Source organism: Calonectris borealis, chromosome 2 (genome assembly GCF_964195595.1).
Source record: "Calonectris borealis chromosome 2, bCalBor7.hap1.2, whole genome shotgun sequence".
Taxonomy (NCBI): domain Eukaryota; kingdom Metazoa; phylum Chordata; class Aves; order Procellariiformes; family Procellariidae; genus Calonectris; species Calonectris borealis.
Genome location: NC_134313.1, coordinates 102,274,779 through 102,287,812, shown reverse-complemented (window position 1 = coordinate 102,287,812; position 13,034 = coordinate 102,274,779). Strand labels below are relative to the sequence as shown.

General features: G+C 41.4%; 1 protein-coding gene across 3 annotated transcripts in view; it reads left to right on the top strand.

Annotated features, from left to right (window-relative positions):
* MBOAT1 (membrane bound glycerophospholipid O-acyltransferase 1) overlaps window positions 1-12,702 on the top strand; it is a 57,511-nt gene extending 44,809 nt beyond the window's left edge. For 2 of the 3 annotated variants that reach the window (XM_075142809.1, XM_075142810.1), the window contains 5 exons: window positions 2,942-3,045; window positions 5,829-5,893; window positions 7,266-7,398; window positions 8,632-8,783; window positions 10,856-12,702. In XM_075142809.1, the coding sequence (XP_074998910.1) occupies window positions 2,942-3,045; window positions 5,829-5,893; window positions 7,266-7,398; window positions 8,632-8,783; window positions 10,856-10,988 (587 nt within the window). In that variant the 3' untranslated portion in view covers window positions 10,989-12,702. The remainder of the gene's footprint in view (window positions 1-2,941; window positions 3,046-5,828; window positions 5,894-7,265; window positions 7,399-8,631; window positions 8,784-10,855) is intronic. The other variant, XM_075142811.1, reaches the window with a different exon arrangement.
* Window positions 12,703-13,034: the final 332 nt, after the last annotated feature.

Below are 13,034 nucleotides of genomic sequence, written 5' to 3'. Positions count from 1 at the left end.
GCTTGTCTGACATCCCCTGCCCCTGGAACCAAATCTGCTTTTTAGCTTCTTGCCAGTAAAGTCAATGTAACAATTTCCTCTTACTTAAAACTTTATAATTGTACCAAAACAATTTTTACAGGAATTCTTAGTGAAAAAAAAGTTTGCCTCCTCTAAACCTTGATTTTTATGCTTTATTCATAATTTACCACTTATATCAGTGGGGTTTGGAGGTTAAAATTGGTCATACTGGCTCAGGCTTTACAAATACGTTATAATGCAAACAGACCTCTCTCCTCCTATGGGACATCTTTAGCACATAGCTCTGTATTAGAAAGCTGTAGGGCTTGTTGGAGGGCTGAAATTAGGGTTTGCCTCTAAGGCACTGTGTGGTCCTGTACACACGTTAGCTTTGAGCCGTCAAGAGAAAGGATTGGAGAACCATGGGGAAGGTGGGGAACGAAGGAGGTGATGGGAAGGACCCAAGAATCTCTGCAAGGAAAAGGAGAAGAGAAGGAAGAGGGCTCATTATAGAGAGAAGCAAATTTCTTTTATTGGGAGCCAGCTAGACTGGTGGTCAAAATAATCTTTTTGTATTTTACCTTCTTCCTTTTAGAAGTCACCTTTCCCATCTATGTGTGAGGAGTCAAATTCTCCTAGGCCAGGCAGAAAATTGAGAGACTCAATTTTTTTGCTGGTATTACAAGACTTTGTGTGTAGGGGAGATCCTGAAAGCCCAGCCAGCAATGCATACACCTGAAACTGAGACGAGTGTCATTGAGATGGGATGGAAAGACCCAGGGAAATTGTGAGGCTGTGATTAAACTGCTGGGAATAAAACTGACAGATCAAGGAAAGACAGCCAGGACTGGCATGTGTGGGATGGGAAAGGCTTTGGGATAAAGAATTGCTTGCTCAGAAACTTTTTTTTGTGGGAGCCAATGTTAAATTGTTGCCTCCATTTTTTTCCGGCATTATAGTTAACTAAAAGTCTGTTATCAGAGAGATAAACTGAACTTGGATTTATGACATGACTAAGCCGTAGAGGTCGTAGAAGTATCTTACAAATGAGGGGTTTTGGGAAAGGCATGCGTTGCATACTGGAGGGTGAGGCCTCTATTATTCACATTACAAATCCAGGCAGCAGAACAGCAGACACTTTATCCTTTCGCAGTTTAGCTCCCGGCGGCGTGGCCCAGGGCGTTGTAAAAGTGCCTGCAGAAATGGCCGATAAGCGCTTCCTGTTCTCAGAAAAGGACAGTCGCGCTATTGTGTGAGAGCCGCGCTGCTGAATTCCTCCAGATCCGTGGAAAGACAGAAAATTCGGCTTCTCGCTGCATTAGGGATAGTCATGGGAATGTAGCTGCAAACTTAACTCGGGGCTGTCGATGAAACCAATTCGGGACTGAGTGCCTGCATCCAAGGAGCTGTGGAAGCGATATGCCAGAGCTGTTCAAGTCAGCAGGGAAACCTCTGCTGGGCTTTGCGGAGGGTGGGGTTTGGTGAGGGTGGGCAATTGCGATTCTTCCGCGCTTCACACCTTGCTCTGCAGACAGCAGCTTGGGAAGCAAAAGGCTGATGGATCTGCTGTATTACTATGTCCCTGGATTTCTGGTTTCTTGCTTTCGGCAAAGAAACACTAACAGGTCCTTAGAGCAAGGGGGAGCAAATCCAGGAGTCCCCCTGCTCTGGGGTGACTCGCAGCTTCAGTCTCTGCGATTGGGCAGGGTCCTATGGGCCAATTGCAGGCAGGGTGGTTGTTTGGTTGTTTTTGGGGGTTTTTTTGTTTTTTCTTTTTTAAACGGGGAGAGAATTAAAAACTTGGAGACCTTTCCTTCCACCAGTAAAATCTAGCTCCTTTAGTAAAGTGGAAAATAAAATGGAAAGTTTCAGGTTAGAGAAGGTTGGCCATTTATTTATTTATTTATTGTCAGTCTTGTTGCTTTTAATTAGGTTCTCTCCCTGGTTTTGTGCTTTGGGATTCCTCCATAAGCTTGTGCGTGTACTTGTAGCACTTACAAAGCAAAATCAGTTTTCATTCTTGGAAAAGAAGTGCTGATCTTTTTAAAGCATAACTTGACCAGGCTTGTATTTTCTAAATGATCTAGAAGGAAAAGCATTACCTGTATTTTCACTTTCCTTTATCTTCCAATAATGCTCAGTGTTGGCTGCATCTAGTGATCCAGAGGTAACGAATCCCTTCTGTTTTCTTAGTACTCCGAGAGGGGATTTCTGGCAGGGGTGCATTAAAAGCAGGATCTGGAGACCCAGTGATGAGATGGCTCCCAGGCAAGGCTGAGAGGGGAGGTAGTTGACCGGCGCCCTGGGAAAGAGCAAGAGTGCAGCAGTGAAATGCCTACCATTACCCAAGCTTTTATTTGCACTTAAAGTAGTTACATCTGTAACTGAAGTTACTCAGTATTTGATTTGTAGAGATGGTGAGGTACTTAGGGAGGCACTGAGCAACAGGATTAGCAAAAGGCTTTGTCTGCAGAAGTCTGAATGAAAGTCTTAATTAAAACAACCATGTTGGAACTCAATAGAAATGGTAAGCATGTCTTTGAGATACTACGGTTTTTCTGAATTCTGGAAAATGCTGTGACATCCAGGTACCCTTGTGAGGAAAATGCTAATTCATTTTATGGCAACTCTTGTATATCTATCTCAGATTGATAATAAAGGCAAAATAATGGGAAAAGTGATTTCTATCCATTGTTATTTTATTTTTATTTTATTATTTTATTTCTTTTAGCCAAGGAGTAGCTAGTCTTTCCTCTTGCGGAAATGACTCTTGTGTCGTCTTATAGCAATGACCCTTTGCCCAGAGGAAGCTTCTCTTTGAAAGAGAGGATGCTAATTGCTATGAAGCTTGCCCAAATGTGTGTTTAGTGTCATACTGACTTGTAAGAAAACACGGCTCCTCCAGCAGTCTGATTTGACCCATTTTGCTTTGACATTGCAGCAGATGCAGTCAACAACGCAGCTGGTTATGGATTCAGTGGAGTTGATGAGAGGGGCACTTTCCGCTGGGACCTGTTGTCCAATTTAAATATCTGGAACATTGAGGTGAGTTGAACGAGTGGCTGCATTGGCATAATTATAGAGAAATGGGCGTGATAATGGGGAGAAGCTTTGCTGGAAGGCAAATAAGTCCATGCCACCATGCTGCCTCTCTTTAACATGGAGAGGTTTTGTATTTTATCTGTTGGGGAGATAAAAAGCATCTGTCACACAGCCTTCGTTCATGCTCTGTATTCAGGTTGCGTTTCTAAATAGTTTATAGAGGGCTAATAAATGATTAATCAGATGTTTAATAAATGAGCAGTCAATTACTGTAGATTGTGGCTGAGTTCAGTGGGTCAATAAATTGCTCGCAGCTATGATTCTCCACCATCTGTGGTGTATTCTGTTTATTTACTTCTAACAGTCTTCCACTTTTGTAACCCAGTTGAGATGGGTGGTGGCAGTGAAAGAGGCCGCCACAAGTAGGCATTGCGCAGAGGCTTGCAAGGGCTGGGTCCCTGCACATGCCTGGAGTCCTCTTGTAAATGGAGGCAAGCAAGGGTCGGAGAGATAACAGGTACAAACTGAGCAACCAGAATGGGAACTGGCAGGGCCACATAGAGCTTAGATGGCTGCTGATCTAGAGTTCTATCCAGCAAACTGCACTGTTTCTCAAAACACGTCATGTGTTTCTTGTGACTGCAGTATACTTTTAACATCCATTAGTCTTTTGTAAGCTATTTATGTTTGTTTGTCTAATGCAAAAGATGGCCAATGTAATTTGTTTGCCCTGAAGAATATTTTGTGAATGCCAGTGGGATGTGAAAATGTTTGTGTCTGGCACTGCTTTCTAAAGGCTTCTTTTCTTTAGAAATAGGAGGAGCTTCCCCCTGTAATTCTATAGTTATGATTTTAAAAGGAAAAGCAGATGAAAATAAGTTGACTGCTTTATTGCTGAATGATCTGGGACTAAGTGAATGTGCTTTAATAGCTCTTCTCCAAAATTAGAGAGTCCCTGTAATTCTTCACTGAAAAATGCCAAAAATGGAAGTATAATTATACATTCTCTGTTTCTCAACATCCTTTGTCTTTTTTTTTTTTTACCTTAATTAATCCTCAGTGTACATCTTTCCTTGAGCGGTACAGAATACACAGCCCAGGAATGCTTTGTATTCCTTAATGATGGCAGCACCCTAGATACCGCTCTGAGATCTTGAATCAATATCTGATTCAGTTTTGGGGCAGGAGATGATTCCTACCTTGATGGGCTGAGGCAGTTTCTGCTTGAATGAGGAAAGTGAAGTGCAGGCAATGCTCCTTAGTCAAGCAAAATTAAAGAAACAGGAGCCTTTGCTCCTCTCTACCCACTGAACGGTAGACCCCTCGAAACTTTTTTCCTTTACTGGTCACACGGGCAATAGAGATCAGGGTGGAGAAATTATTTCCAGGAGCATAAAACACAGTGCTCTCCATTGATTTGATCATGTGCAATGAGAAAAAGGGAGGCTACGGAGACCATTACTTTGGGTAAGCCTTGAACTGTCACTTTATGCACCAACAACTGTTCTGGGAGTTGAAGTTCAAGTGTGATTGTACAGTGCATTTTCAGCAGGTATAGCCACCTGCATATGTAAAATTGCTTTAGAGTTGGGAACCTGAGTGCTAAATGTGGCTAGGAAACGACCTGATCTGTAGTAAAGAGAAGCACGTGGCAGGAGTTGTGAGGGCATTAAAATGTGACGGGGGCTAAATGCATATGGGGGACTTGATAGCATGCATATTTTGTCAGCCAATGACTACTTTCTGTCTTGGTAATGTAACAGGGGAACTTAAAGGATGTGAAAAGAGAGTGACGATACTAGTTGGAAGAGAAATGGTATTTTTCTTGGCTTCTCTTGGTGCAGTAACGCAATTAAAATGTGGCAGTACTGCACTGGGAATTGCTAATCATTTTAACTCTTTAAACACAGAGGATGAAGTGCTAGCCTTCAGGATTCTGTGCGGAAGTGCAAAAATATCTGCATATTCCTCTTGGAAACCTTTGCCTTTAATCCGTCTTTTCAGTGTGTCCTTCTGTTCAGCTGATATGGGAAAATAATGTGGTGTCACTGAATCATGTCCCTGCTTAGTGAGGAAGTCCTCGGAGGTTTCTGTCAGCAGGCGAGGAACAAGGGGGAGCAGGGATGGGGAACCACCAGAGGTGAAGCTGACCAGGATTAGGGGAACTGATGCTGAACTGAGTCCAGCAGTCCCCTAAAGCTGGGAGAACTGGTGCTGTGAGGAGGTACAGGTGGTTCTTCCAGGACCCCGGAGTCCACTCTGGTTTCTCAAGCTGGGCAGCGGGCTGAGAATTGTCTTCTAAATTTAGCCCTAAATTTTTTTGTTCATGTTTTTCAGTCTTCCCCCTTCCTTCTCCAAATAATAATGCATTTCTTCTAGTTTTTATAACACTTTGTTTTAATAACACTCTAGGGAAGTCCAGACTGCGTAATGGGTGGCAAGATATCTCTTCCAAAAATGAAGCTGTTTATGAACTGAAGGGAAGGCCAAGCATTTAAAACAAGAAAGCTTTTCAGATTTCCCATAATTTGAAAATAACCAAGCATTGTATTTAATTTTACAAAATAAAGTGAGATTTTACAGCAAGTGCCAAGTGTTAACGGTGAGCAATCAGCCTAGTTCATGTCCCTCCCAAAACATATTAGTATAATGATGGACTGTGGCACAGTCTTCACAACAGTTAGCTACTAGAATTAATATTTTCCATGTATCACCTCTCTCATTTAAAATGCAAGTATTATTTTACAGGTTTCAGTGCTAACATTTCATGTGAACTTCTTTCTTAGACTGCAACGAGTTTTAAAATGTATATTGAAAACTGGAATATTCAGACAGCTGCCTGGCTAAAACGGTAAGAGTAATGAAACAGTAATGTGCTTGTGAGACCCCAAAATTCTAGATGGCCTGGAAAAACACTGACTGGTGAATCTCATAAATGTACAGCCTCTTGTCTGTCTTTATTTCCTGTGTCTGTAACAGTTGGTGGAATACAAGGGTATTTGGTGCTGTAAATTTTTATTGCTGCAAATGTAAAACGCTCACATTTTGTATAGGATCAGCAAAGCCATCAACGAACTGTTCAGATCTTTCGTAATAAAAAGTAATAGCATTTTGATGGCATCTTTCAGGCTGTTGTTTGTCTCCATTATTCTTGCTGTACTTTTCACTTTGCTATGTTATGTTTCCATGCGTACTACTACTGGAAGCGAGCCTTGTGTCACTGGGATCCAGTTCAGCTAGAACTGGAGAGAAGTCAAAATCTTCAGAGCCCCAGTGTAGTCCAGTTTGGAGTTACCAGAAGATGCTTGCTAGGGAGTCCCTATTTAGGATATGGAGAAGAGACTTAAAGCACTGACAGGATCTGATTTTAATCCGTGACTGTTAAGGCACATATAAATACTAGCATAAGTCCAAATTTTGTAGATTGAACTGTCTCCTGTTACTCGTTACACTTTTTGGCTCAGCGTACAGTCAATGCGGTGTCTGAAATGTAGGCACAGATTTATTGCAGTTATCATGATATTTTTATTGTTAAATATGTTAATCTTAAAAGTCAACGTCTACTATTTTTCATGATTCAAATGATGTTCCTGGTGAGAAGTGCATTATCTTGACTCGTTTCTTTGGAACACAGCATTTCAGTTAAACCTCAGATAGCCAAATAGACCGGTTAGTGTGTTCTTGAACTGATATAATTCGCTTGCGTCTTTGGAGTAAGATTTTGGGCTGCTAACGTTAGCAGAAATCCCCTGCTTTGCAATAGCTTACAACACTCCCTGTTGTTCCCAGCATCTGCCAGATAACAGTGGCTAAAAATACCTCTGTTCACCAGTGAAGGGTGGGGTCATGTCTCTTTGTCCTTCGACTCGGCTCTTGATCTGCCATCAGAGTTTTAAAGGGTAGTGTGTGATTTCAGATAGAGGTATAAAGGTGAAAGAGAAGTTTTGCCTGTCATTTGCCCTGTTACTTATTTAAATGCTGTGAGCACCAGGAATATTTGTGCGGGCACTCTTCAGATACTCAGTGCATAAAAGCATGCTTCCTCTTTCCATCTAACCCTCCATCTAAATGAAGGGAGACTGCCTCATGCCCTCATCTGTAACAGAGGCAAGATAAGACCATTAAGAAAACAGAATAAGACCTTAAAAACGGAGAAGGGTTTGAAGTGGTGTCCATTGTTCAGTTGTATTCAGCGTCGTCTTGTTTTGTTTTTGTCTTTGCAGCGTTTGCTATGACAGAGCTCCCTGGTACCCTACGGCTTTAACGTTTTTCCTGTCGGCCCTGTGGCATGGTATCTATCCTGGATATTATTTTACGTTTCTCACTGGAATCCTTATCACACTCGCAGCCAGAGCAGTATGTACCTTTCATTGTTCTCTTCTAAGGCCCCTGCTAGATACTATCCAGCTGCCAGCTGCAGGGACCACCCTGACACAGTCAAGCAGCTTGTCCCTGCTGTGAGCCCTCTTTCATGCCTTTGCGGGCTTGATGTTCACTGAAACTTTGTTCTGTATTGATGCTAATTACAAAGTACCCCCAGCAATTATAACCAGCACCAATTCTGCATGTGCTGCAGCGCTGTCCCAGGCTGTTGGAGAAAATGTTGCTTGTGGGTGTACAGTTGGTAGTGCCACTGGCTATGTCCATGCAGTCAAATTAGCTTGCGATGCAAGGCTAAGCTTGGGTCCAGACCTCTGCTAGGTCATGTTGGAGTCCAGACTTCTGCTAGGTCGTGTTGCTAACATGCTGGCGTGTAATTGGCTCTGGGTCCAGTTTTTCACAAGAAGCTGTTCTGGGTTGAGAATTAGTCCAAACTTGAACTCTTTCATGTGGATGTAAGTGAGGCAATAAACTAGTCTCTGTGTTTATGGGCCTCATCTTGGGTAGAGTCACCAAAGACACAACAGATTTCATGTCTCACTGTTGTTAAATTTATCACCGCTGATCTTTTGGGCTGAACCAGCCAGTTGTGCAGGGCTGGGAAGCACCACGGTTGTCTTTCAGAGTTTGACCTTGGATAAGCAACCATGTCAGTTTGAAAGGTGAATTAAACTAGTGATCAGTATTAACTGCTATGGCTAGAGCAGGTGGCTGAACATGCGGTCTTAACATGTGCTTTGCCTCTCATTTATGAGGATTTCATCGATGTGACGCTAAACCAAAATCTATAGAGAACAGAACACGCTTGCAGGTATAAACACGTATTTGTTCATTTAAAGTAACTTTGTCTCACCATTGAGAATCAGTAATAAATCAAAACCAGGAGGGAGAAAGATCAAATCATAACAACTCCCCTCCCCAAAGATATTGTGCCGATATCCAGCAGGAGAGTCTGCTCCCAGGATTATGACAGAGGAAATTGGGGGATGCTTCTCTGTTTGCCACTGGTTAACTGTGGGATCTTGCATATGCCGGTCAGTACATTTCTGTCTTCCTTCCTACTCTCAGTGCTTTCCAACTGGTGTACAAACTTTTCTGTAATACTAATGCTGATGATAAGTGGAGAGTCATTCACTGCAATGCGTCTGCGTGACTTTGCCTAAGAAATGAATTTATATAATTTTCTGTTTACTTTTCCCTGACCTGCAGATAAGAAACAATTGCAGACATTACTTCCTCTCATCAGTGCCTCTCAAGATAGCGTACGACGTCGTTACCTGGATTGTCACTCAACTGGCTGTGTGCTATACTGTTGCGCCGTTTGTTATGCTGGCTGTTGAGCCCACGATTAAGTTTTACAAGTAAGTTCTCTCCTCTTGACTATTATTCTCCAGACCGGCACAGGCTTTTGTTAAATAACCCAAACCACTCTGAAAGGCAGTTGGCATTTCATCAAATTTGAAAGGACTTCAAACAGGATGCTTAGTAAAGTGTACGGGGTGATTTTTGCACTCCCATAACTTAATGAGATAATAATGCTAAGGCAGAGCATTTCTCTTCCACTTCTCAGTCTTTCTGTGTCCTTATGTGACTTTTAACGTATTCAGATTCCTTTTTCAAAACAGTCAAGTCTCCACCATTAACAGTGGCCAAGGCTGGAGAGGTTAAGAATGACATGAGTTGGCAGTAGGAAGGACTCGATGAGAAAAGACCAGGTTTCCAGCTGCCAAAGGAGTAGAACAGGAGAGGTGATTGGTCAGTAGGAGATAAGGAGGGTGCCTGGCAGAGCATTACTTCTTGAAATGAGTATGCTTTTCTTTTTGAATACTTCCATAGGAAGTGAATACTTCCCTAGGTTCCTTAAAAATAAGAAAACACTGGTGTTGCAGAGTATATTGAATATACTTTAATAAAAATAATTTGAAATTGAGAAATTGAGAAAATAATTTGAAAAGGGAGACTGGACTACGTTGCTTTACTGTTCTTTCATTCCACAGTGAACTGTCAACATAGAATAACAGGTTTTGGTTAAAAAGAAAGACAATTCCCTCCTCTAATATAAAAGACATAAAACTGGTAGTCAAGATAGCTGCTGTCAGTAAGTCTGTCTGAAGGGGGTTGAATTCCTGTTTCTTGAAACATTTGATTTCAACACAGAAACTTACCATATAAAATTGACTCCAAATCTTTCTTATTTTTGATAAGATGCTCTCCCAAGTACCTTGTTAATATCTAATTTTTCTATCTTTCAAGACAAAAGTAGCAAACAGCAATCAGACTAAAAAGGAGAGAAATGACTCAAATATTAAACTGGTTTATAAATTTACCCCATGAGTGAAGTTGGTTCCCTTTGTGCTACAAAAGGCCATTCCATGTAGTAAATATTAATGCCATTCTGTGAGATTACATTGCTAACATCAAAACTACAGAAATAAATATGTATAAAGAACTTGTTAGCACTATGGCAGCATCCATGAAGGCAGAAATGTTACTTTTACCAAAGTTCTGAACAAAGAAAATTATTTTCCACCCTTGCCCCAAGTTGGGTCATCACCTTAATATTTTTTGCCCTAGTGACTGTGAACGTAGTTAACACTTAAACTTAGAGACCGGTAAGCAAGGAAATTGTAGGCCTTTGGACAAGGGCGTGAATTTTTGGAGCACTGCACACCTAGCAGTTGTCTTAAGCACCTTACAAGGATATTAAGAACTCTGGTAAGAAGCCTAAATGAGACCATAAAAAGGCGCTTCTCTGTGGTTAAGAGCTGGACCGTACTGCTCCCAAATGTCGTCCTCCCCAAGCAGCCAGAGCCTCAAATTGGTTTAAGTATTTTTCATTTCTGTTCAATCTTGTGTATACCAAATTACTTGAAATAAAAATATTTGATATTTAATAAGATATCAAATAAAGGTATCTCTGAGTACTTACCTTTAAAAACACAACCCTTCGGTAAACATCATTACCTGACCTTCCCCAGTTAAAGGTTGAGTGTTCTGATTTATTTCAGATCTCAGCACTTGGAATGAGTTTTTCTCTTTCTGTCACTTAAAATTTTTTAAAAACTTTTACAGGTTTTCAGTCCTAAGCATGAAGAATGTAGCCTTATGTACTCTAACATTAAAAGAGAGATGGGCTGAATAAGTCTAGGGTTGAATTACAGGGGTTTATCTGAGCTGTCAGACTTTGAATTCTGGAGTTTGCTGATTGATTCCTTGCTTCATTAACATCCATGGCAACATTTTCATCGATGCCAGTTGATACCACATGTGTAGGCTGTGTGAAATTCGAGGGTGTATTTTGTGCTTTCTAGGTCAGGTTCATACTTTCTGCATTCATCCCTTAGCCCTAAATTCTGCATGGACTTATTGAGATTGCACAATTCATGTTGTTATCAACAAAAATATAGTATTTTCTTTCTGCTTTTGTTCCCAGGTCTATGTATTTCCACATGCACATTCTAAGCATCCTGGTGTTGCTCATGTTACCGATCAGACCTCAAGCCCACTCCGTAAGAAAGCCTCGGAATCAGGCCGTGCAGAACTCTGTTAAAAGCAAAGACAAATGATACCTCCAAAGAAAATTGCCGACGTTGAGAAATCGAACTATCGTATTGGAAACAAACAAGAAGAAAAGTGGGTGGGATGAGGGTCAAAGTGCAACAGAAATGGCATTTCTATTGGTTACCTTAAAACCTTACTGGACAGGGCAGAAAAGAGCCTGAATTTGACTGTATTTCAAATTATTCCAGTTAACAGAGATTTTACAGGCAACGTTTACAGGCTCGTGGGGCATTTTGATTTTTTTAATAAATATTTTTATGAAGTGTTTTTATATATTTAAACTTTTTCACACAGAGAGGCATTTTTGCTCTTTTACAGAAATATACAATTATTAATCAATACTCTTGTGATTAGAGGGACAAGAAGCAGTTAGTAAAGAGTTAGACCAGCTGCCTGATAGCCTGGTGCTGCGGGCAGCTGGCAGGAGAAGCTTTTCATCTCTTGGCTGTGGAGAGAGATGGTGCAAGTAGAAAACTATGGGCATGGGGTTGCTCAAGGTGCTGGCGCTGACTTCTGCCCCGGCAGGGAGAAGGGGAACGGGGCTTTCCCCGGCAATCCCCAGAGCAGGGACTGCAGCCCGAGGTCGGCAGCAAGGGTGTTTCACATCCTTCCACGGGACACCTGCTGGTAATGAGGGCAAGACAAGTCTCTTGGGAATAGGTGTCTGGGAGCACTGGCAACTGGCTAGGCCAAAATCTAAAGCCAAGTCAAAGCAAAACAAGAAAAAAACCCCTTTAGAGTAAAAGAAGGGACATACAGCCTGTGATCTGTAGAGTTGTGCTGCTCTAATGACACAGCTGGTGCTCATTGCTACATCAGCCTTACTCTGCAGTTTTAGCATGATGCAGCACTTCCATTTTTGTATTAAAATAACTGAGGAGCCATGCAGGTTTAGTGTTTTAAAGCTCACAGTTACGGGTTAAATCTGGAAAAGGTTTGTAATGGGTCAGAGTGTTCTACTCAGAAACATCCCGTCTTATGGAGGGGTTACTTTCCATCAGGATAACACTAATATGAAACCTGAACAGGAATTATCATAGTCATAATAAATCATTCTCTACAAAATATTGTGATGTGATATGATCATCACAAGAATCAAGACCGAGTCCCTGTATGATCTTGACATGTGACTTAGCCTGTTGATGCAAGTTTTCCTGCTTGTAAAGCACTTGGCTTACAGGGATGTTTTAAGGCTTAATTTCTAAGAGCTTGTTGTGCATTGAGATAACCTGCTGCAAAATGCTTTGTCAGGTTTTTTATTTCTTTTTTTTTTTTTAAATCCACTTACCCCAATAAAACAGGCTGCTACGACATATCAAAACCAACTAAAACATTTTTTTAAATGACTGTTTTCCAGGAATGTTTTTATCAGGATTTTGTAGAAGCAATTCCCGTGTTAGAGTATTGGTATTGCTTTATGATCATATAACTGACAAGTGATTGAGCAAAGAATCTGCTGTTTACTGCATTCTGATTTTTGTATCAGATTAAAATTTTGCAGAATCCTGATGTTTTGGGAAGAAACAAATTGGTGAAAACAAAAAAAGTTCCAAAAAAAATTTGATTTTTTTTTTTCTTCTTTTCTCTGGTGCGAAGTTTTTGTCCTGTGACCACCTCATGATTTAGAGTATAGTTCATGGAAGAGTTTATTTGGTAATTTATTCTGAAGGCAAGATGGGATTAAAAGGTTGATCTGAATAAACAAATTGCTTTGTGTCACTGCCTGGCATCATTAATCACAAATGTCTAATCTGAAAAGGGGTGAGTGGGTGTGAGATCCCACTTGTGAGGGGAGATGTTCAGGTCTGCTGAACAGATCTGTCAGGATTTTACAGACTAGCTGGGCTTTACATCCTGCTCCTGCTGAAATGGAGACAAGATGACCCCTGTTCGTTTTTGTGGCAGCTTTATCCCTAATGTGGCCGGTCCCTATTTGTCCTCGTGTGTGTGTTCTCCTTGTGGCATCAGCCTCAGTTGCATCTTGGGCATCTAACGTTTCCCCTGAGGAAACGACAGCCCTGTCGCTCCCCGGGGAGGACGGGGGCTTGGGC